Below are 23419 nucleotides of genomic sequence, written 5' to 3'. Positions count from 1 at the left end.
GTTCTATCCTCACTCTCAGCATAGGTCAGTTCATCTGTTTGTTTTTCATATGGAAAAGTTTTACAGACTCTGGTTCACATACACCTGGGGTTATGAGTTTATTTTCAAAGCTGAATGAGTAGAAAAGTTGATTAGATAAGATAGATGTGGTGGTGGTGAGAGTTTGTCATACAGAATGGATCTTCGGAGACTCACTTCAAAGCAGAGTGACAGCTCAGGGTTTTAAGAAAGGGCCATACAAGTTTCCTGAGAAGCATTCACAGTAAGTACTCACAGCATTGACAGCTACTGTTATATGCAGTGTACATAACAAACAATAAAAGATTACAAGCTCTTGAGCTATTCCATTCTACAAAATGCTCTACTTCATCAGCAAAGCACATCTGCAATAGAAGCCCTCCATAAAATAAAAATTGTTACCTGGCTTTTGTTTATCTTCCTGTATGCTATCTCTGAAGCCAATCTGAACCCTAACATTCAAGAAGCTGAAACACACATGCAGAAGCACGCTCTTACCCTACAATTTACATACTTTTAACCTCAGATTTGAGGGATTGAAAGAAAATATCACTGCACAAAATTGCTGAAATGTATAGTAATAATAAATGACTATATAAGCATTTTCTTTCCGAAGAGCTCAAAGAGCTTCAATTCAAGCTGAATAACTATCTTGCACCTTCAGGATCCAGCAGTTTCTCGATTCCCAGGTGGTTTTTGGCTATGTTGAAAGCGTGCTCCAATCTCTCAATTGGAGACATAGTTATAACTTTGTCCCAGCTGAAGAATTCAGGTCTGAAAGTAAAAGACAAAACAGAAAAAAAAAAAGAACGGTAAAATGCATTTAAATTTAAAAATCCATACCATTCAGAATTTTAAGTTATGGATGCAGAGGTAGCTACATAAGTAATATAAATGTGAACAAACATACAGAATACAAATTCTAGTGTATATGCACACAAATACAAAAATATTATTGGTGACAAACTGGCCACCACAAATAAAGTCAGTGACCACACGTTCACAGCAGTATCCACCTCTCATTCGTATATATACTAATTAAGTGTAACTAGAGATTAAATGCTAATTACAAGAAAATAAGGAAATTCTGTGTTTATAATTTGTTCTGGAACCAACTTTCTTCATTTTTTTCTCTTTACAATGTTATACCCACTACCTGGTTTTCGTGTCAGGCTCTGCCACGTAATCAAGAGTCACTCTACTCTGTTTCTAGAGCCTCACTGAAACTTGTAATGTAGCTCAGTGACCACCGAGATGAGGAGCAGGAGTCCCCACACTTGCTAACCTGCCATTCCACATGGCCTTTTTCCCTGCTTTAAAAAAAATCCAAACTACTCATGAGAACCACGTTATGCATTAGACCAAAGAGCAGATAAATTCACAGCGCCAGCCTCCCAACACCCTTCACCTTGCATTAGCATGAACCAAGCCAAATCTCCGGCTCAGTTGCATACCCAAAAACATACCAGCAGATCTAAGGGATAAAGAGAGTATGGAGTAGAGAAAAACGATCAGCAAAGAGTCCCATCTCACTGCTATCTATACCCACAGGGCATGAACAGCCTAGTGCTGCAGCAGCACATCAATAAAGCTGTGAACCATTAAAATACTTGACATTCCTTTGTACAGTGGCTTCTCATCAAAATACTGCTATTGATCCTGCATTCTACAGAAACTAGAGAGGATGAGATGGGCTTGCCTTCAGTTCTCTGAATTCATATTTCAGTTATAAATTGATCTGAGAGTATTCTTTTAAAATCTGTTGAGTCATCATGCTTAGTAAAAGTATGAAAGTCATAAAACCAGCAGGGTCTGAGGAGCAAAAAGCCAGAAGAAAAGCTGGGGCAGGGGGTCCAGTATATAAAGATCCTAATACATGCTGATGGAATTCCGTACTTCAATGCAAGAAGCCACACAGATTCACAAAGTTTTAGAAAAGACTTTTACTTTGAAAAACTCTTTGAAATGCATGTATTGGATATGCAGTAACCTTCCTACTGCCATGGTAACACAAATTTTAATAAAATGCACCCCAGATACTGACCCAGGAGCAAAAAAAACGAAAACAAAAAAACAAAACAAAACAAAACAAACAAAAACACCCTGTACCAAAGAACAGAATTCAAGTCAAAGAAGAACTTGGCTAATACCAGGAAACAAAAGAGACTAACACAGTAAAATGTTTTATGTCCTATTATCTCATATAACTGAAGTACTGTGTTACAAAGTTATTAAACATTACAACAGAGTTAGAACTACAAGTGATTGTTCATAGGCATAAAGAGAAAAGTGAGCTATTAAACCTCTTAATAGGAACCACAAAAATTCCCCTATATACTAAGTGTCTGAGAACAAAACTAAATAAAAAACACAATATTGAAAATATTCCTTAAGCAGGGAGGCAGTGCTGATCCAGGTAAGCTAAAAGCTTTGTAGTCCTACCAATTCTGCAACATCCCTCAATCCCTTTGTTCCTTGCAAGGGTCTTTTACTGGTTCTCTTCTTCAAAGGCCACTAGATTTAGAGACTTCTTAGAAGTGTGGGGAAAATGGTGCTTTGCTGTAAGACTTAGGGTGTTAAGAATTCTGAGCCTTCCAGGTTCCCAGAAGTGGAAATACAAAGCTCGGAGAGAACAGCAGAGAGACAGGTAACAATGAGAAGTTTTCCAAAGCCAGGGGAAAGCACAGTCATGCTAAGGTTTCATGGGGGCTTCTGCTACATAGCGGTGCTTTGGAAAGTGCAGAGCTCACAGATTTCAGATCTCAGAAAGCCCAAGCAGAAAGTCACAGGGCATAAGGACCACAAATAGCCTAAAGCTGATTTTAATACCTCTGTACTTCTCAGTATTGGTTCTGAGGAAAGTGAGTCTCACTTGTGTCTAAAGCTGGTGCTCTAACACAAAGCTTTATGTTCACTAGCAGAGCTATGCCTCTGTGGTCAATTACACTGACAAGAAAACCACCTGTATGATCACACCTTGTTAACACTTCAACACTATAAACTCCAGAGACTTCTGTTAGTACTTCTCTTTCTTTCCAAAACAGCCCTTGTAAACTTTCAGAAGCCCTCGGTGTGGGGCAGATGCTCCCTGTGTACAGCCTGCATCCATGCACCAGTCAGTTCCTGAAGACACTCAGGTACATCAGATCAGGTTCAGGCTGAAAGCAGCAAGCCTATTTTAGCTCAATCAGCACAGGGTGAAAAGCAGGGAACAGCAGGCTCAAAGTAAACACAGACTTTGTGAACACTTTACCTACACCCAGAATATTTACACCCAGCACATATGAAGTATTTACTATGACAGCTACCTGGTGGGCAGGAGATAATATCATATTAGCACTACAGTGTTGAAATAGTTATTTATGTTAAAGAACAGTCAATCCATGCAAAAGAAGAAGTGAGTTCATTTAAGTTGCCCAGAAGCAGATAGATCACGTACACAGGTATGCAAGTGTTGTAGCAGGCTGTAAAATTAAGATTTCTGTAAGCTCCCAAAATCAGAAAGAACACAAGATGTTTTAACACCATTCTTTATAAAGTACAAAGAAAAAAACTACTTTATTCTCCTTTCATTCTTCTATTCAACAATAAATGCAAAAAAGTTGCTCTCCTGAAAGTGTTTAATATAGTCTGTCAAGTAGCATATATTCAAAACGAAAAAGAGTTACAAAGCCCATCTTTCTCATTTCTTCATCCTGAAGCTTCTGTACTTTCTCACTGAAATGACACAGCAAACTGCAAGAGGAATTTTTCCCATTGCATGGGAGGAAAGATAAAACGAACAAAAATGCAAGAGGAAGCAACATAATTGATACAGATCATATATATAGCCACTCAGCACATGCTGTGTATACCCCTGTGGAAGGTAAATCCACATAGTGAGTGCACATGTGAGAACTGTGAGGGTTGCACTGCTGCTTTGGCTCTGTTTTTGGCAAGGCTCTGGCAATATCTATGCATTGTTATTGTTACTACAACAAAAAATAAACCACTGAGACAGGCCAGAAGACTACAAGCACAAAGACATAGGGGAAAAAGGCCATCTTACTTCAATAGGTAAGGGAAGAACTGTGTCACTTACTTGTGTCTGTGGATGACAGCATTAAAAGCAAGTCCATCTGCCCAGCTCGTTGTAAAGTTCAGAACATTGACTTGACTATAAGGTCTTGAGGACTGCCGAACCCAACTCAACAGGATTTTCTCACTGTTGGTCTGCTGCAAATCTGACATGATATTCTTCATGACATCCTTCACCTGCAAGACAGCAGCACCTACACCTTACAGACATGTTCTCTGCTTCTTCTTACAAAACTTTTGAACCAAGCTACTTTACAAAACAGGAAAGGCTCTTTTTCATGAAAAGCTGAGTCAAACATAGCTCCTTATATGAGAGGTAAGAATAGGAGCCTTCAGGCCATCTTTACTCTCTACTGATTACAAGTACCAGTAAAGCACCATGTAATAAATGACAAGTTACTCCTGCATTACAGCCCTCCCCCACTCCTCAGTGCTGCCAGCACTCACCATGAAGTATAATATTTCTAAATGCCTTGCACTGGGGTTCCAAGAGTAAACAAACCCCAAAAATACAGCTTTGCAGAGGCTTTTGGCAAGAACAGGATAACTGTTCAGCCAACACAGGAAGTGTGCTGTTTGATGTGCTATGCACAAGCATCCGCTGAAGTCCCTCCAAGTGAATCCAGTGATCCTTTCAGGTATGTGGATAAACAGGGAGCAATTCAATCTATGACGCTGAGAAACAAACCTCCAGAGCAGCATAAAAGATGCAAGCTCAACACAGTTACCAAGATAGCAAAAAAACACTTGCAAACATAAGTGCTTAAGTCTTGAGGAGGAAATATAAACAATGTTTTAGCACAAAAAGTCCCTGAAATTAACAGCCCTAGGTACAGAACTGAGCAAGTACAACAGAGCACATATGAGAATACACATGGCAGGAGGCAGCCAACAGACAGAGGTCAGAAACCAAACAGTGGCCTGTCTTTACAGATACAGCCTAGAATAGAATAGAAGCTTCTCTCTTTATTTTTTTTATACTGCCAAAACTCCAGAAAGGTTTGTGAAAATCCCAGAAGATTAGATGCACATGATTCCTGGAAGAGAATAGATCTCATAACATCCTCCTCACCTGCCAATGCAAGATAATGCTCCACAGCAGCCCCAGTGTCAGCTTGTGATTTCCATCAACAATGTCAGTTCCTCCAATATTCACCAGCTCCACCTGGAAAGGTCAGATCAACTCTATCAAACGACATTTGTTAAAGCTTTGTATGAATCAGCATCCAATTGGGACAAGTTTACACAAGGAGACAAAAAGTCAAGGCAGAAACAAGATGTTCAACAAGGCGTTCAGTACCCACAAATCAGGAGAAGAGGAGCTTAGAGCACGCTACCAGACACTACTTCTTTAGAATCTGAATCCAGGCTCCTCCTTTCCATTCAGTCAATGCAAAGAAGCACCAACCTCCATCTTTTGGAGGAATGTAAGAGGGCACATTGCGTTAATCACCACCACAGCCTATGGAAACAGGGCTAGTTACAGTTCACTTCAGCAGAGGAAAAAAATACCTCCATACAGCAGATGCTGAAACACGTTCCCATACAGTGTAGAGACTGGGGCCTCATTCTCCAGCACCAGAAGCAAATAACACTTATGTCAACTCTGTGGTGAAGCTTTTCTCTCCCTTTCTCATCCTGGCCCCAGAACGAAGTTGTGCTATCCAGTTCCCAGTTTACACTAACCAAAGAGCTGTATCTGGAAACAGCACTGTTCATTCCAACAAAACTCAGACCAAGGAGCTAGGTAGCAATTCAACACCATGGCCAATTAGAGGACAGCAACTGAGCCCACCCTCTTGCTGTCAGTTTCATTTTATTTTGTAAGACATAACTAGAATGCAAGAATACAATGGCTTTCTGTGAATATTTTTTTTCAGATACCATCTACACAATTTTTTTCCCCCATAGGCATCCTACTTAGTGAAATCAAACCCAAACTTTGCTTCTGAGATTAACCACAAATTATGCTTCTGAGAAGAACCACAAATTATGCTTCAGGGTTCTTGGATTTTTTGATTGACCTCTCCCAGTTTTCACAGCAGATTTTAACAGAGTCCTCTTTATAAATATTGGTGATATACTTTCTTGAGGCAAATGCAAATTGGACACACCAGAAGTGCCATCAGTGCACACCATTACACAGTTTAATCTGGAGCACTGAAGAACACAAGGAGCAGAAAGACTAAATGAGAAGGGCACAAAAATAAAACACTTGTATGACAAAACCTTTTTTTCAACTGGACAGAAGAGAAACATTCCTGAGAATTGGTAACAAAAAAAACTTCACTTTTTTACTAATCACAAGCATAATTATTATGGTAAGCACTGTATTTCCCTTGCAACCTACACCAAACATGAAAGAAACCATACACCCAATTTTATATTTTAATGACTTATTTATTAAACCAATGTTTTTCAGCACACAGCCAGCAATTCACTAAATGGTTAATGGACAACTAAGACTTGAGTGAAGTCAACCAATAAAACAATGCTAACAGTAGACTTCTAATACTACTGAAAAAAGATAGATATTGGCTATATATAATGATTTAGGTGGTGTTTTTTTTCCTTTTGCTTGCTTTAAAATAAAAAAAAAGGTCTATAAATCAAAAAGAAGTTGGAATTCATTACATAGCGTCAGTCTGCTCATCAGATATATGAAATCCCAATCATTTAAACATCATTTAATCCCATCATTTAAACACCTACATCTCTAGGCTTGCCTGTTCTTCACAATATAGATTTGAAAAATCTCCTGACTTTGTTTTCAAAGTTATAAAAACCGTACAGGCCACAAAGTCACAGATCACAGAAGGCAACTGCTTCCTGGTTTTCCCTTCACGTTAAACACAGACACCTTCTAATGAAGCTAAGCAGTAGGTATAAATCATACCTGACCTCAGTAACTTTCAGATAACTAATACCATCTGTTTACTTCTGGAAACATTAGCTTATGGAAGAACTAATTAATTATTGTAACTCAATACCGTATCATTTATTATATTCATAAATTAAATTAATTTCAAGCAGGAAAGATCTATTATTTATCCTTACAAAAAAAAAATCAATATTTACAGTACCTCAAAGAAGGAAAACAAACAACCCACCACTAAAACTTGGCTGCTTCCTAGAAATTTGACACTAGTTTATGAATGTGGAATGGAAATTGCAGTATTAGATAGCATGTTCATGTAACCCTTCAATCAGCAGTTTACACAAATATATCAGTGCCTTTTTCACTAGATGAATTTCTTTGCCAGAATGTTGTTATTAAACTATTTCAGTGCCTTGATATACACAAATAGAAATTCTAATTATAGACAACTATGCTTATCAGGAATTGTTAACTGGGGAAAAATAAAATTACTTTGCTATAGAACTACTAGCTTCCAGTCAGCAAGAATAAAAATTAAAATTAAAATAAAGCAAACAGCTATTATTCCCATTTTTCTTAAAGATGAGTGGCTGGAATTTTCTGTTTGCTTCTCCTGATCAATTAACAAAGTTGAAAGGCAGGAACACTCAGGAAAGATATGACAGAGTTGACATGTCACTGGAAAGATCTCCATGGATTTTGAGAGCAGGACATGAAAATACAGAGACAGAGTACCTGTCATAACCTCAGAGACTTTTGCACAAGTCATGAATCTTCACTGAAAATTAGCTATTTGTCCTGTCATGCTCATGAGTTATGCATTGCAGGGTTACAAGTCAGCTTTCTTTACAGAGCAGAACACATCATAGTAATACCAACAGAGCTTAGTTATACTAGGATTAAATTGGCATTTTAGGATTTCACAAAGTTGCCAGACATTGAAATAACACTGGATGAAGAAAACTGAGAACAATTTACCTATCCTGTTGAATTCTCATTTTAAGTGCTACAATCTTTATTATCTGCATTTTGAACTCACATTCGCACAGGAATAAACTAAACAGTATATAAAAAAGGGTTGTGGAAAAGCATGCTTACATTGTTTTGATGCAACACTTGTAGTACTCGATTGACATTATTTAAGGCATGTACTCTTGTGGAACCTCGTTCTTTAGGCTGAAAAAGATTGACAATCTGTATCAGAACAAATTTAGCTGATCAAAGCAATATAAGTGAGTGTGCAATAGAAAAATGTATCTTTCTTTTTTCATGACTTTTTTTTAATAGAAAAAAAATGTTCACCCACAATAATTTCAAAATAATCATCACGATGAAAACCTGCCAGAACCAAATTCCTCCATCTAAGGCACAATACAAGCCTTGGATTTTAAGTATATTTCACTTCATCTTAAGCTACAATCCTTATTTCCAGCATCTGCAAAATTACGCACAGCAAAATGAGAGTTCTGAGGGAAAATCTGAGGGTTTTGAATGTTTGCCAGAGTAGCTGGAATTTTTTTTGCTCCCAAGAGGGAACAAGCAGCAATTCAGTCTTCTGGCACCAAAGCTGTGCTAAATCTTCGCACTCTGGGAAGAAGTTATGCTTCCCGACCTTTCTCTTCTCTTTAAATCAGAAGAAAAAAAATACTGCAACTCTTGACAGTATCTACCACTCCATTTGTTTTTAATCACCACAATTCAATTCCTGCAATAGAACATCACCAAACTGCAAGAGTTGGGAGCTGAACGTGGAATACAGTAATCAGCTGAATTAGAAACCAAGAAATTCCTATTGACTTCAACAGACTTCAAATCAGACCCTAAGTCATTTTAAGTACTTAGTAGTTAAATGCTTGAGTTCAAAAAAATAAAAGGCAAACTTCAAAGGTAAAAAATTTAAATGGCTGAAGATTTCCTGTTAAGAGCAATAAACCAACTTGAGATCTCTATAAAAAGTTAAATCAAGAGGTTAGTCCCATGTAATGGCACAAGTTTCACCTCATTTCTCTGACTCAGTGTTAACAGCTAAGAGTTCTCAGCCTCAAAAGCATGTTCTCAAATCTAAACAAAACTTGTGTAATTTTTCAGCCTTTTCAAACTCCTCAGATCACAAAAGATTTTTCCAATGGAGATGTACATTTTTGTTTTGCCTTCTAAATGTTGTCTTTCTTTCTTCCTCATTTATTTAAGGGATCCTTCAAGAGAATGTTAGAAGTAGTTCACTCTTCTGAATCAACAGCAAAGAGACCTCTGAAGACCTCTATTAAAAATATTTACTGCATGAACAATATCACTGGCTTTTATTTGCTTTGCTAAACAGCATGCTAACTCTTAAATGCAAGTTACACAAATGGTTTCCAACTAACTCTATATATCCTACCAGTAGAGCTGTGAGGAAATTCACTAGAACTGTAGACATTAAGTCAGATTTCATGGTAGAAATATTTATTAAAACAAACAAGCAAAAAACAATCACAGAACAGTTTGTTTTGTTCTCAACAGAAATACAACTCATACACGTTTCTCTTACCAGAGGTTTCCCTGTCAGACCTTCTAAAAGGTCCAAAAGCTTCCTTCCATCTTTTAGATCTGTGAACATGTCCTTGACTGGGGGCGTCCCACTCTGCAGAACAAACAAACGTGGTAATAAAAACATAATTTAAGCAGTACACTCCTGAAAAGGACATTTTTTTTTCTTTTTTATCTGTTAATGCACTTATTTGTTACTGAATGTAGTAGATAAAAACCACAGGACTATGATAGTGATCAGGAAGATATCCCTGTCTTTTTTCCATCAGCAGCTTAATACCGAAAATGAGCATGTCCTGGCAAACACTAGACAAATGCAAAAATGGCTAAAAATACAACGTGGCATATATGAGGAATTATTTGTGAAAGAATGTTTTGGTCTAACTATATGTAGAGGAAGAGGTAACTGAGGCTTTTCAGAAAGAATCTATTGGGACAAATTCTTTCAGAGTGAGGGGGGATTAAGACAGCTGCTGACCATGTCATTAAGTGCATTTTCCCTTTACTACTCTTTTGCTGGCTGCCAGGAGATCAATTAAGCTGCTGCTATCATTGTCCCCTTGAAAAGTCAATTTGAAATAAATACTTTCTTAAAAAAAAAAAAAATCTAAGACTCTAATATAGGTTTTTTTCTATTGCTTTGTTTTGTAACATTGCTATTCAGAAAAAAAGGTGCTAAAAATCCATCTGATGTGAATTAGCTGACATAAATCTTCTGTACCTTCACTCTCCTCCTTCTGCCTTGATGTCCATTAGTAATTTGAAAAAAGAAAAAAAAAAAGACAACCACCAACTCAATCCCATTTTCTGACAAAATATCTGTTTTCTTCAAAAAGTCATTCGAGCTTTCCTTAAATGTCAAGTTGTATTGGGTTTGATAGTAGAAACTAGATAGAACTAGAACTATGCACACAATATCAGAGATTGAGTAGCTGTAGTGCCACATTTCAGTTTCCTGTACAGAAACACATCTCACTCACTCAGTTTCAGCCAGCTGACCTAACGGCAAAAAAGGATAAGCATATAAGTAAGGCCATTTAGTTAAAACACACAGACACTGGCCTCTTTCTAATGGTAAATCAGACCCAAAATGAGTTTTCCTGACAAATTTATTTCTAATTACTTTCACAAGTCTTGCCTGAAAGTGTGTGTGTACACATTCACACACGCTTAGATAAAGGATGTAGAAAGATACACAGCTAGTAGGAGCATTCACTAAACCCCAGCATTTGATAATGTTTTGTCATTACATACTGCCTAAGCTCAGCCATACCCTTTCTAGAGCACAAAACTTTCATCCTAGTGCATGCACTTCTCAGATGCTTTGCTTCTCATAGCAACCTGACTAAACCTTTAAGGCATGCTGGAGCTGCAGGACAAAAAACCTCTCATGTAGTTTGCGGTATGTAATGGGAGGAGAAGATTCACAAGGACAAGACAGCTGATTTAGATTTGGTTTGCATCACCACACAGAAGATACTCTAAGTCTGTTGGTAAGGGCATGGAGAAATGGTTTGCTTTTCAGGAGAGACAGGAGCTAGCAGAGGTCTGGCTGGATGTAATACCATTCAAACACTAGCTGTAATAGCAGATGCCCATTAGCCATAAAGTAGCTGTGCACAGCCTATCACAAGCAGGCAGCATGGAAGCACAGCACATACAATACAAGGCAGAGGAATTCAGACATGTTCCACTGCAAGCGCCTATGGATTTCTTCCCCTTGGCAAGAAGCTTTCTGAACAACTACTAGTATACTTAAAATTACAGAAAGCATTTGAATTATTCCAGCTACATACTGACAGCCGTCAAAGCCAGGCTCTGCACACAGACACATAAACTAGGCACCTTCTCACATAACAGACCATTAAACAATTAAAGAAATGTACATACATGTAACACCCAGATTGAAAACTTCAAAACTGAGAATGCTATAGCTATATATCCTCAATAAGTTCATTGCCATAGAACTAGAAGTTTGAAAAAGTAAACTTAAAAAACTGCTGAAAAAGCAGAAAGATGCATCATTTAATACAGTGCACCAAAGATGCTGAAAGCATGCAGCCCTTCATTTCAACAGGTCATGGTACATCCCAGCCCCATGCATCGCACCCTGCTGCAATAGCAGAAATAATGCAGATTTGCTTTCTCAAGAGAATTTTTCATTTCATTGGCCCTCAAAGTACCACATAATTCTGTCCGTTTAGAGAGAAAACAAAAGAATATTAAATTATTTCTGCAATCCAAACTACTCCTTCCTTATTAAAGTATCAGCTATTCCCATAATGGAGACAGAGCAACATTAAAAGCCTCTTATTTAATGGGTTTAGCATATCAAAGTGCTCTCCAGGAAGGAATTCAGTTCACAGGAAACTGTAAAGCACACAGGTTGGCAAGGAGGGGCAGCAGTACCCACCCATTGCCCATCACCACCTCCACTGAAGAACAGCCATCATCAAAGCCAGAAATTTGCTTCCCTGGCTTCCCATGGGTGCACCTGAGAGACACACAGGCATCTAGTAGCAGTATTCCCCCAGGTGGCTGCAGCCTGTCCACCAGGGTACAAAGCCAGCCCACATTGCTACCATCACACAGATGCTTCCATACATCCATTTCCCAAGGGAAGACAAGGAATGACTCTGGGGCAATGCTGACAGAAGAAAGAGTCCTCCTCTGCCCAGGCACCAGCCTGCCCTAAGGCAGGCCAGGCACTGCGATCATAGACGTACAGCTGCACCTCAGACTGTGGGGCCTACCACACAGCTGGGATGCTGCTGGGGCAGCGCAGTAGCAGATAGGGGCCACAACACAAGACCCCTAACCTGCCTAGTTTGACCTGTCTAGTCAAAGATCCAAACCAGGTTCCAATGGGGCCAGGAACACTTTGAGCACTGGCTATGACACACCATCACCCCAGTTGCCCCATGTGTTTTGTCTCTGCAACAGTGTTTTGATAAAGGTGGGGGGAGAAAAAACTGCAAAGGTTTCTGCAAGCAGAGTCTACAAGCTGCTCCAAGCTGGTTAAGGGTCAGTTCCAGCCAGATCAAAAAGGTGGGCCAGTGAGCAATACTGGTCCCATCTCTGTGAGAGCACGTTTAAGAAACGTTAAAAAAAGGCTGCAGAACAGCAACTGGGAGAGAGGAGTAAGAATGTGAGAGAAACAGTCATGCAGGCCCCAAGATCAGCGCAGGAGGTGCTCAGGAAGAGAGCAGCAGCTTCCTGTAGCCCAGGAGAGGCCCACAGGGGAGCAGACTGCTCCCTACAACCCATGGGCACCATGTAGAGCACATCTCCATGCACAGCCATGGAGGAGCCCACGGTGCAGCACAGATGAGGCCTGAAAGGAGCTGCAGCCCATGGAGAACCCAGGGATGGAGCTGCAGTCCATAGGAAGCAGCTTGCAGTGGGGCAGGGGAAGAGCATAACCTTGAAGATGCAGATGACAAAGTGTTATGGACTGACCACAACTCCCATTCCCCTGCACTGCTCAGGGAGGAGGTTAGAACAGGATGGATGGTAGGAGAAAGGTGTTTTTAACTCACCTTTAGTTCTCCATACTCCAGTCTGTAAGTAGTTGACAATAAACTATAATCATCTCCCTGCACTGTGTCTGTTTTGCTCAGGATGATAATTGGTGAGTGACCTTCCTGTTTTTACCTCAGCACGTAAGCTTTCTTTTTAGATTGTGTTTTCTCCCTGTTCTTTTGAGGGGGGAAACTAAAGAACAGTGTGGTGGAGCTGAGCTGCCCACCAACATGAAGTCACCACAGCCCACTGGGCACTGCCTCAAGTCATACTGTGGCAAAGTATGCAGCCTCAAGGACAGCTCTGTGCTGGTGTGCTGCAGCCACCAGAGCTCAGGCAGAAGGGACAGGCAGAAGTCCTCTCCCACCCTGCAGGTAAGGCCCTGGGGCTCTGCAGGTTGATTCCCCCATCAGTTCTTCCCACACCCACACATCTCATCTCCAGAAAGAAATCTGTCCTCCTGAAAAAAGTCTACATGCAGATATGCACTGACACACACATAAATATACATATTTGAGAAAGATAAAAAAGCATCCTCTTGCAGAGTCCACAATATGCTAAGCCAATCTAAATTTTGCCTTTTCAGAACTGACAGTATTTTATTCGCTTTCTACTTCAAGATGACACAAGCAGAACACAGTTCACCCTCCTCCAGCATTCCGTGAGTAGCAGCAGTCCATCACCAAACATAATAGATGAAGAAATGCAAGTATGTGCATTATAAGACTGACAGTGATAAACCATACTAAGCCCTCAAGCAAGGGCAAATTGCTAGTCACGGTTGCTTTGGTAAGTACTTAAGGGCCAGCTAAGCACTATACAAACACAAGGCAGATAAAGAGTCCTTTCTCAAAGACAAAACAGGGCCCCGATTACACTACCAAGATAGTATAAAGGACAGGCAGGGACACAGAGTGTACCAGAAGAACTGTGCCAGTATAGGGTGTAAAACATTCACATCCCCCTCACTGAACACTTGTATCAGTGAACAGAAGGTAGTTTTTCCCTTTCTGTGACAGCAAAAATAAATAAATAAATGAAATTGGCAAAAACTTCTCACAGCCTGAAAGCGCTTTGCCAGCAGAGCTGCAGGCACAGTTTCTACAATAGAGAAAAGGGCTTCGTAAGATAGACAAAAGAACATAATTAACAGACTTAAGAAAAGGCCAAGTCGGTTCCCAAATGCTTTCAGCTGGCAGCAGGAAAGTCGCTGATTCACTCCAATAGGGACTGGCATAAGAGAAAGACGGAGAGAGGGAGAAGAAAGGCAGGCAGAGCAATAGGAAGGAAAGAGAAAGAACTAATGACTGCAGGTAATCTCAAAAAAAAGGTCTGCTATAACCTCAGCAACATGGCAACATTTGTGTTTTATCCACCAGAGGATTCACAAGCAAGGATCAGAAACAGCCCACCCTTCTTACATTGATTTTGGACAGCACTGCCGGTGCCAGCCCTTGCCATAACGTAAGGCAAGGAGGGCACAGAAAGAACTTCTGCTGTCTACATCAGAAAGTGGATTTAATGCTGATTCGCAAACTTGGAGAGGAGAGAAGCTATCTGAGAGGAGGCTACATTGAGCAGGATATCAGCCTCTTTTCTCAGGTGTCAAGTGATAGGATGTGAAGAAATAGCCTCAAGTTGTGTCAGGAAGTTAAAACTGGGTATCAGGAAGAATTTATTCACAGACAGGGTGGTTAGACATTGAAATGAGCTGCTCAGGGAAGCCTATCCTCGGAAATACTAAAGAAACATGTGGACATGGAGCTTATTGACACGGTTTAGTGGTGCACTTGGTACTGTTATGCTGACAGTTGGACTTGATGATCTTAAAGGTCTTTTCCAAACTAAATGATTCTACAATTCTAAGTCTCAGGCAGCAGCTGCCTCTTCTTAGTGACCTCTGAATTGGAGAAAGGCAAGGGCCATAAGGAGCAAGACCAAATCAGCACAGGCATCAGCTTTGCACATTCTAGCAAGAGAGCCACACCCCACCTGGGCAGGAGCAACCAGTGACCTCATCCTGACAGCAGCAGTCCTTACATGCCTGCTGGCCATCTTCAAGCCTCTCTACCTCGATAAGCTCTAAGACGGGCTCACATCCTTACATGCATCTGGGATTAATTGCTGTGTGAGGGAGATGCAAGGAAAGATCATTTAGGCCTGTCAACATGACTGTGCAGAAATGATTCCTTCCCTTTGCCAAAAAGCGCTCCCCAAAAATAAAGGAAGCTATAAAGATAAAAATCTGGTACAGATTTTATTTATCTTTTCCTAAAGAATCATTCAATGCTACTGGACAGCACAAAGATCAGCCATCAGAATTGCAGTCTGTGGAATAAAAACCATGCAGAGCTTCAATGACTTTGCATGATGTTAGATTTATTTAGTTGTTGTTTGCACTGATGCTTTTGTTTGTTTGTAACTAACAGATAAGTATTTAGTAGATAGCAGTAGAGTTGCAAAGACCCTTTCCCCTTTTTATGTTGAGAAACCCTGAATAAGTTTAGTGCTTAATGAACAACATGAACCACTGGTCACGTTCAGACATTCCCAGGAAATTCATGGACACCACTTACTCAGTTTCAACTCAGTTACAAACAACACAAGGAGTAAGAACTATACTTTATTATGACTAATACAGACTAAAAATGTCCAGTGCTGCTACAGCATGTGACCAGTACATGGGAATTCAACGTGGGAAAATTCAGAAAGCAAAAAGGTCAATGAAGAAAGTAAACAATCATGTCAACAAATAAGAACTGCTAAATCCTGTCAATTTCTAATTTGAGACCACAAGCATTGGTTATATAACTTTATTATCATTAAAAAGTAATATTTCTTTCCATTTTCCTGCCACTGACACAGAGGAGCTACGGAAGTGCAGATGTAACTATTAGATGTGCTGCAACCTGGCAGATGTAATTTGAGTACACTCCATTCCCCTTGGTACTTCTTTGCTGAATATGTCCAAGTGTAATCAGTATACAGAACTAGTACTGAATATAAAATAAGAATTTACAGTTGCAGGAGGAAAACACCTTACAGACAGAATTAAATATCACTAAAGTAATTAAAAGCAACTAAATAGCTACTTAAATAGCTACTGCATACTAACAAGAAAAAAAATTAAGACCTAAAAAAAATACTAAATAGCTACTGCAGACTAACAAGAAAAAAAATTAAGACCTATCACTTAAGGAATTGAAAACCTAAAGACAGCTCATTACACAGGACACCTGAGATACTTGGTTGACAACACATTAAAAAGAGGAAATATCAGACACAGGAAGCCAGCAAAACAAACAAGTCATCAGTAACTGAGTATTTTCCCTATGTCCCAGAGTTACTAGTAATGCATTTATATTACCTTACATTAATATATGTTTAACGTAACAGAACTAACATGAACCTGTACTTAAACTTCAGCATGGTAACTTGGATCCTTTAAAAAAAAAAAAAAAGAGTCCTGCTGACCAGATAAAGGAACAACTTCACTTCAGTACCTACACCAGATTCAGCTGTCATGCCTGAAGATGAACAGACAAACACTGCAACAACTGAGATAGTAACTGAGACCATGAATTATAGTCAAACTCTAATTCAAAGTCCAGAGCATTAACTAAAATCAGCAGTTACAGTCCATATCACCATCGTAAGCTTTTAAGTCCAGCAAGGGTGATGCTGACTCCACACTCTTAGTAGAGCAGAGGCCAACAGTAGTTACAAGAAAGGCTGAAAAACAGCCATTCTCATGCTGTATCTAAATGCAAAAGAGATGAATTTATTATTGCCTCACTATCCTTATCACATTTCAGAGCCTATTAGAAGAGAAAAATAATTTCCTGCATTGCCACTGCCTCCCTCTGAGAAGAGGTCAAGTAATAATCCACATAAGAAACAAAAGTGCACCAAATAAATGTTTCAAGGCTTTTTGTCAGCTCATACAAACACCAATTCTTTTCCACTCACGTTGTCTCTCAGGTAGACAAATTCTCTTTCTTCTTTTCTGTTTTTTAAATAAAACTTGGCTAACCTTTTTGAGTGAAGCTACATCTTACAGTTTAATTGAGCATTAGAAAACAGTAGGAATGGGCAGAATGTGGATTATTTTACAAGCAGGCAAGTATTTCCTCGCTGGTACCACAAAGACTCAACTGGAAAGAGAACTACAGACCATCTTAGGTCACATTTACCAGGACAGACTAAATTGCCTAATCAATCTTTTTGATCTATCTTCTCACATACTTAACTCCAGAATTTTACTGCTCAAAAAAAATCCCTTCCAAAAGATCTTTGACTTCAGGTTTTCCAGGTCACGTGAAATTAATTGCCTTGAATAGGCATACTTCTGTCTTTAAAAAGATTTATCACATTTGCTAAGAGGCAGCAGTAGAGCAACAATATGTCTTCATAAGTATGGAGTCAGATGCTTATTGCGTAGCAAAATCATCCTTGGAGAACAGAAGAAAATTAAAAAGCAAAAATGCTGGAAAATATTTATACAGCATACCACTTAGAAAGTTAGGTAAGACGTTGCAGTATTCACAAGAATTAATTCCTAGTAGAGGAGGGAATGTGTTAATTTTAAAGACACACAAAATCCATCTTATCACTAAGCACTTAAGTTCAAGATCACCTGTACACTGCCACCTTCTCTGTTTTATTAGGTACTTATCTAGGAGAGGGGACGTACTAGAGCCCAGGACATACACACACAGAAGCCCTATACCAAACATTTGCCTCCTTGCAGGCTTCACTGAAGCTGCACTGGATGATGCTGTCTCCTCTCATTAGCTTCCTCTTTGCTCTTTAACCCTAAATTCTGGAAAAATCACAGAGCAGGAGAGAGCTTACAATGCTGTAAGCTTGAGAGATCTGTCTCTGTGAATGTTAGCAAGTCCTAGGTCCAAGAATGTTCATTTGCACTCACAACTTGAGAAAGAAAAAGGAAAAATCAGTGCCCTTCTCATATACGTATGTTACACATACATATATATACTATAAACATCACCAGGGGTTTAGTGTTCTTCCAGCAGAACACAACTTTCTTAACAATAGTGTTTTTGCCATCCCTGAGAAAGAATTTCCCAGATGAAATGGAAGATAAGATTCCTTGGGAAAAGGTCTCAATTTGCCCATACAGGATGAGTGAACTTCCTCTAGAGTGACATTGCAAAGTTCCGACAAGCTGAGACAGATCCGACTCCATGGATCTAAATTAAGATATAGGGCATCATGTTTCTTGCACTGACTGTGGCTCCTACCTGCCAAGTTCAGGAACAGCAGGAGAGGAACAAAAAAAAAAAAAACAGTCTGAAAGCAAACTTGGGAAATAATACCTTGGAAAATAGGAACACGAAAGCCATCAGAGACTGACTCTTTGCCAGGAGATAAAAAGGGCAAAACAGGGCAAAAGATGCAAAAACATTATCAACAATGCAAGAATCAAATCCTGTAAGGGATGAGAAGATGAGGAGATGTCAAGTGGAAGATGGAAAAAGGAAGGAAAGACAGATCACGTCTGCACCTTTGTCAAGAAAAACTGGGTCTCACTGGATATATAACTAAGTGACAAAGAAGTGAGAACAGAATAGGCAGTGTGATTAAAAGTTCCAGATTTGCCAGAATTTGCTGGGCAGTCAGGCCTTCAAACACAGGAGGCTGTGGTAGTAAGGAGAAAAGAACAGGGTAATGTAAATAGGAGCTGTAAAGAAACAGGGCAGAATGCCTGTGCTTGCAGGGTGTAAAGTACTTATTGCTGACTCAATGTGCCTATGAAATCTAGTACACTTATAGAGTTTTCCACAACAGTCTCTGTTCACTCGCACTACTTATGTGCAGCAAATACTGTATGCATGTGCATTATTAAACGATTTCTCTACCTTCTCCTGGACTTATTCTGCACACAGACCAGATCGGCTCAAGGAGCAAATTACTGCTGTGAAGAGGAAGATCCAGAGGTCCTGCCTTATTAAAGCATTTATTAAACGTAGGTGAATATTGCAAAAAGGAAAAGACTGGTGTTACAGATGACAGAGCAGAAATCTATTCTGTGGAAATAGATTCCAACTCTACCTTTAGCCAGAAGGTCTCCAGTGACACTAAAAAGAGCAACCTTTTAATCTACTTCTGAGAATGGTACTGAAAGAAGTGAGTAGGAACAAGCAATGACTTCATGGTCGAGGTATTAAAGTGAGATTCCTCACTTTTTTGAGTGTTTTATAGCCTAGGGGCATTGACTGAGGAGCTGTGGATTACCCGGCCTTTGAGGCTCCGGCTGTACCCATGTGTCAGGCAAGCTGCAATCTGCATCGGTTAGTAGGGCTGGTTGGAGGAAAGAGTTTCATTTCATGGGAGAAAAAAATCACTTTTGATTGCTAATGATATTAAGATCAAAGGCAGCCTGGATTGCAGTGACCATGCCCTGCTTGAGTTTGTGACCTCAAGCAGCATGGGCCTGGCAAAGAGTGGAGTAAGGACCCTGAACTTCAGGAGAGCAAAGCACAGGTTGTTTTAAGGAATTGTTAGATGAGATCATGGACTTGTGTCCAAGTCTGGAGCCCCCAACACAGGAAATATGTGGAGCTTTTGGAAGGGTCCAGAGTAGAGGCACAAAGATGATCCAAGGGCTGGACCATCTCTCCTGGAAGCATGTTAAAGACAAGGTTGAGGGGAGACCACACTGTGGCCTTCTAGTATTTATATTTCCAGTATATGAACATGAGGGAAATCAACTTTCTACAAGAGCAGACAGTGATAGGGCAAGTGGGAGTGGTTTTAAACTGAAGGAGTGGAGATTCAGATGAGATGGCAGGGGGGAGATTTTTTTTATCGAGAGTAGTGAGGTGCTGGAACAGGTTGTGGATGTCCCATCCGTGGAGGTGTTTAAGGTTGGATGGGGCCCTGGGCCATCTGATCAAGTACTTGATCTAGCGGTTGGCAACCCTGCCTCCAGTAGAGGCGCTGGAACTTGATGAACCTTGGGGTCTCTTCCAACCCAAGCCACTCTGTTTCTACGTAAACATTTCTTTCAAAATCAAATCTGTATTGGTTAAAGCTTTGTGAAATAGATTATCTAACAATTTTATAGTAACTATAATTTACAAAACAGCTAATTTTGTTTAAAATTATACAAAATATTCATGCTACGTAACTATCACAAGCTTGTGAGTTCTATTACATTGCTCTTCTGAAGTGCAGATTCCTACAGCAAGCACTGAGGTTTGGCTGAGCACATTCATTGTCTTTAATTCTCTATCTGCTTTAAATTACCTGTCCCTTCATTACAAAAGAAATTTCAAGTAAGAAGCATTTAAGATCTAAATGGGCACAAAACAAGTCAGTGTACTCTAAAATAGAGCAAGAACTTGCATTTTGTGGGATAGGTGCCCAAAGCAGCTATCAGTGTCTTATAGCACGGTTGAGCCTTATGTGTCTCCTTCACCTACCTATCCTCTGATGAGAAAAAGGGAGAGATATGTCTCCCTTTCTAGATCCTTCCTAAATCTATACTGAATTGCTTTAATCAAGTTTAGCAATCTTGAGTACTTTACACAATGGCATACAAAAATCCCAGTTATAAAAACAGGCTGCAGAGCCTCAGTTACTTGTTTTTATTTACACATCTAGATGAAGGGGCACTATAATATAGTTAATGTGGAAGGACAGTTAACATTCTTAGAGTGAACTTTGCAATAGCATATATTTCTCAGTCAATGTTTCATTTCCTGACACGCAAGTCAAATACATTCACCCAGCCTCCAAAAATCTCTCAGTCCTACAAAGCAGCTCACTCAGCCTAGTTCACTTTAAAGAAATTATAAACAATGCAAAAAGCTTCAGTAACAATGTGATCAATCTCTGTCCATTTTCAAAGTACAGTTGAAACTAGGCTCTTTGAGGAGATTTCTGTTTCACATCTGCAATTTCCTTGCAATCTGAATACAGCACTTTGTGAATCTTCCTAAGTCCGGATCCTGACATGGCAAAGTGGACATGCTCAAGTTTGAATTAGATGTGTGCTAGTCTGGAGTATGTCCTTAAATATAAATCTCTTTAATTATTAACATGGCTTGCATAGCTAGGGATATTTTAATGGGCCATTAAGTTACCAAGTTATTTCAAACACAACTAGTATCTGACCATGACACCTAGAATTTCCTGCCAGAGAGCAAGCAGGATTTGTATGAATACATAACATAAATGGAAAAGCCTTTTCATATAATATATTCATGGGTATATAAAGACTGGAAACAATTGTATTTATTTCCATAGAATGCTGTGTCCATAATCTCTACCAACAAGCCAAATAACACCTCCTTGTCATCACCATCATTTCTAAGACCATGCCATCGTTATGACAAGGTAAGCCTCTAAAAATAGGCCTTCTTTTCCTACCAAGTTTTCACACCTTACACAATCCTGCCCTACCCAACTGCTCCCCCAGAAATGCCCTTCTGCTTCAGCAGTAAAGGCAGAATCAAGAACAATCAGTTATGTGTACAGACTGCTCCCCTAAAGAGGAAGCTAGACATGCATGCCTTGGATAAAGAGTACAGGATATCAGCTTCCAGCCAAAACTAACCTAGGCCAAAAGGAATCAGCTGAGGGCAGAAACTTTGCACTGCCCGGTGTCTGATTGCATAGGAAGCTCGGAAGGAAGGTAAAACATTCTTTTAGCTGACCATAGCTCTGATATCAGAGGCAACCATTCACTGCCATAGCACTGTCACACTGCTGTATTTCAAAGGCACCAAAACATTCCTTCTACTCATGCATTGACTTTTGGGATTTCACATGAGGCCCTTTTCAAAGCAGGATAACTAGCAGTTATCCTTATTCCACCCAGCACCATACTGGCTAGAGAGAAGAAAAATGGGAAAAAAAAAAAAACCATGGTTCTTCTCTGATCATAACCCAGGCTCCTCTGCACACCCAAACTGTAAACCAGGGCAACTTCCCACAGGCACAGCACTCCTGGGCAATGCGTCATTTTTCACTATTAGCAGAATGGCATAAAAAGTGGGCTTTAAATAGCATCCTAAAGCAACTACCACTTCCCTTCTCATCCCAAAATATAAAACAAGAACCTCAGGAACTCTCAAGTCAATACAGAGAATTAAAACAAGAAATGTACAGCATAAGAGCCAGAGAAAATTCAGAAAGAGCAAGGAATTATACAGAATTTCACAGTCAATACTTAAAGTGGCAACACCAGGTGGCCTCAGCTGGAGGTTTGCAGAGCATTTTAGATGAGCAAAGCTGACTCAGCAGCACAGAGTAAACACGATGACTGCTGCTCAGAATCTACTTTAATACACTCAGAAAGCTGCATGCAAAAATAAACTGTTTAAAGATGACTAAAGACCAGACACCACTATGCAGACAACAGTGTATTTTAACAACAACAAATAGAATCTGTCATAGTGAGCTTTTAAACAAGGCATGCAGTATTTTTGTTTTGTGGGAAATGCTTATGTATGTGGTGAAAATGAAGAAATAAACACTGATTTGTCTAGCAGATGTACGCTTTCATTAAATATTTTGACACGTTTTACTAGACACATTCTACAAAAGTGCAAAGTATTCTTAACCAATAGCATTCTAAGCAATGAATCAAATAGAATAAAGAAGTATTTTCAAACTGATGTTACCTTGGAAAACCGAGCATTTATCCATTTTGTAAACGTCTTTTTCTGTACATCATTGTGTTCATCTGGAGAGAGACAATAAGAAAGCCATGAGTGAGAATGTATTGCTCTTCATCTTAGCTTGTTAAAAACAGGTAATACTAAACAGCACCCAAACTCAATAGCAGAGGTATCTTTATCTGTTGAAGCCTACACAAAGCTTTGGTATAGTTTCAGCTCTGACAGAAACCACTGTGCCTCCTTTTTAAGCTCAGCTTCACAGCACTCGCCAGCACTGGGATGGACAATGACATACATATCAAAATCACAAGCTTCCCAGCTGGTGAAGAGCAGCAGCTTACAAAACCACAGTCTTTTCATCAACACTTTGTCACCACTTCTTAGCCCTGATGCATTACTCCATAAGCCACCGAGGTCTTTAGTGAAGTTTGTGATGCAGCTAATAGCCTCCTTCAACAGTGCAACAAATGTGCCAGGACAGCCCTAGAAGCACTCACGTGCCTGCCTACCTACCCCCAGCTTGGTTTTGCAGCTGAATCACAAACAAGGTGAGTGAACTGTCACTAACCCATGTGTGAAAGGGTTGGGCAGCCAGGCAGGCATCTACTGGTGCAGGATCAGCATACCTCAGCCCGGGACCCAGCAAGATGAGGAGGAAGGACAGGAGAGAATCTACAGGTTAAAGCACAGGGAGGAGCTGCAGCCTGCAGCTTAGCAGGGAGATGTCTCCTTTTTAAGGATGTCA

General features: G+C 39.8%; 1 protein-coding gene across 1 annotated transcript in view; it reads right to left on the bottom strand.

Annotated features, from left to right (window-relative positions):
• The window catches only part of UTRN (utrophin), a 296332-nt gene that overhangs the window by 251295 nt on the left and 21618 nt on the right, over positions 1 to 23419 (bottom strand). Inside the window, exons 2-7 of the mRNA XM_065731580.1 lie at positions 22678 to 22739; positions 9504 to 9596; positions 8072 to 8149; positions 5168 to 5260; positions 4100 to 4272; positions 677 to 792 (exon numbers count right to left, since the gene is read on the bottom strand). Of these exons, the coding sequence (XP_065587652.1) occupies positions 677 to 792; positions 4100 to 4272; positions 5168 to 5260; positions 8072 to 8149; positions 9504 to 9596; positions 22678 to 22739 (615 nt within the window). The remainder of the gene's footprint in view (positions 1 to 676; positions 793 to 4099; positions 4273 to 5167; positions 5261 to 8071; positions 8150 to 9503; positions 9597 to 22677; positions 22740 to 23419) is intronic.

This window comes from Cyrtonyx montezumae, unplaced genomic scaffold (assembly GCF_038088225.1).
Source record: "Cyrtonyx montezumae isolate F1298 unplaced genomic scaffold, pur_monq_1.0 scaffold_0, whole genome shotgun sequence".
Lineage (NCBI taxonomy): Eukaryota > Metazoa > Chordata > Aves > Galliformes > Odontophoridae > Cyrtonyx > Cyrtonyx montezumae.
Note: the sequence above shows the minus strand (reverse complement) of the source record. Positions and strands in the feature narration are given on the sequence as shown.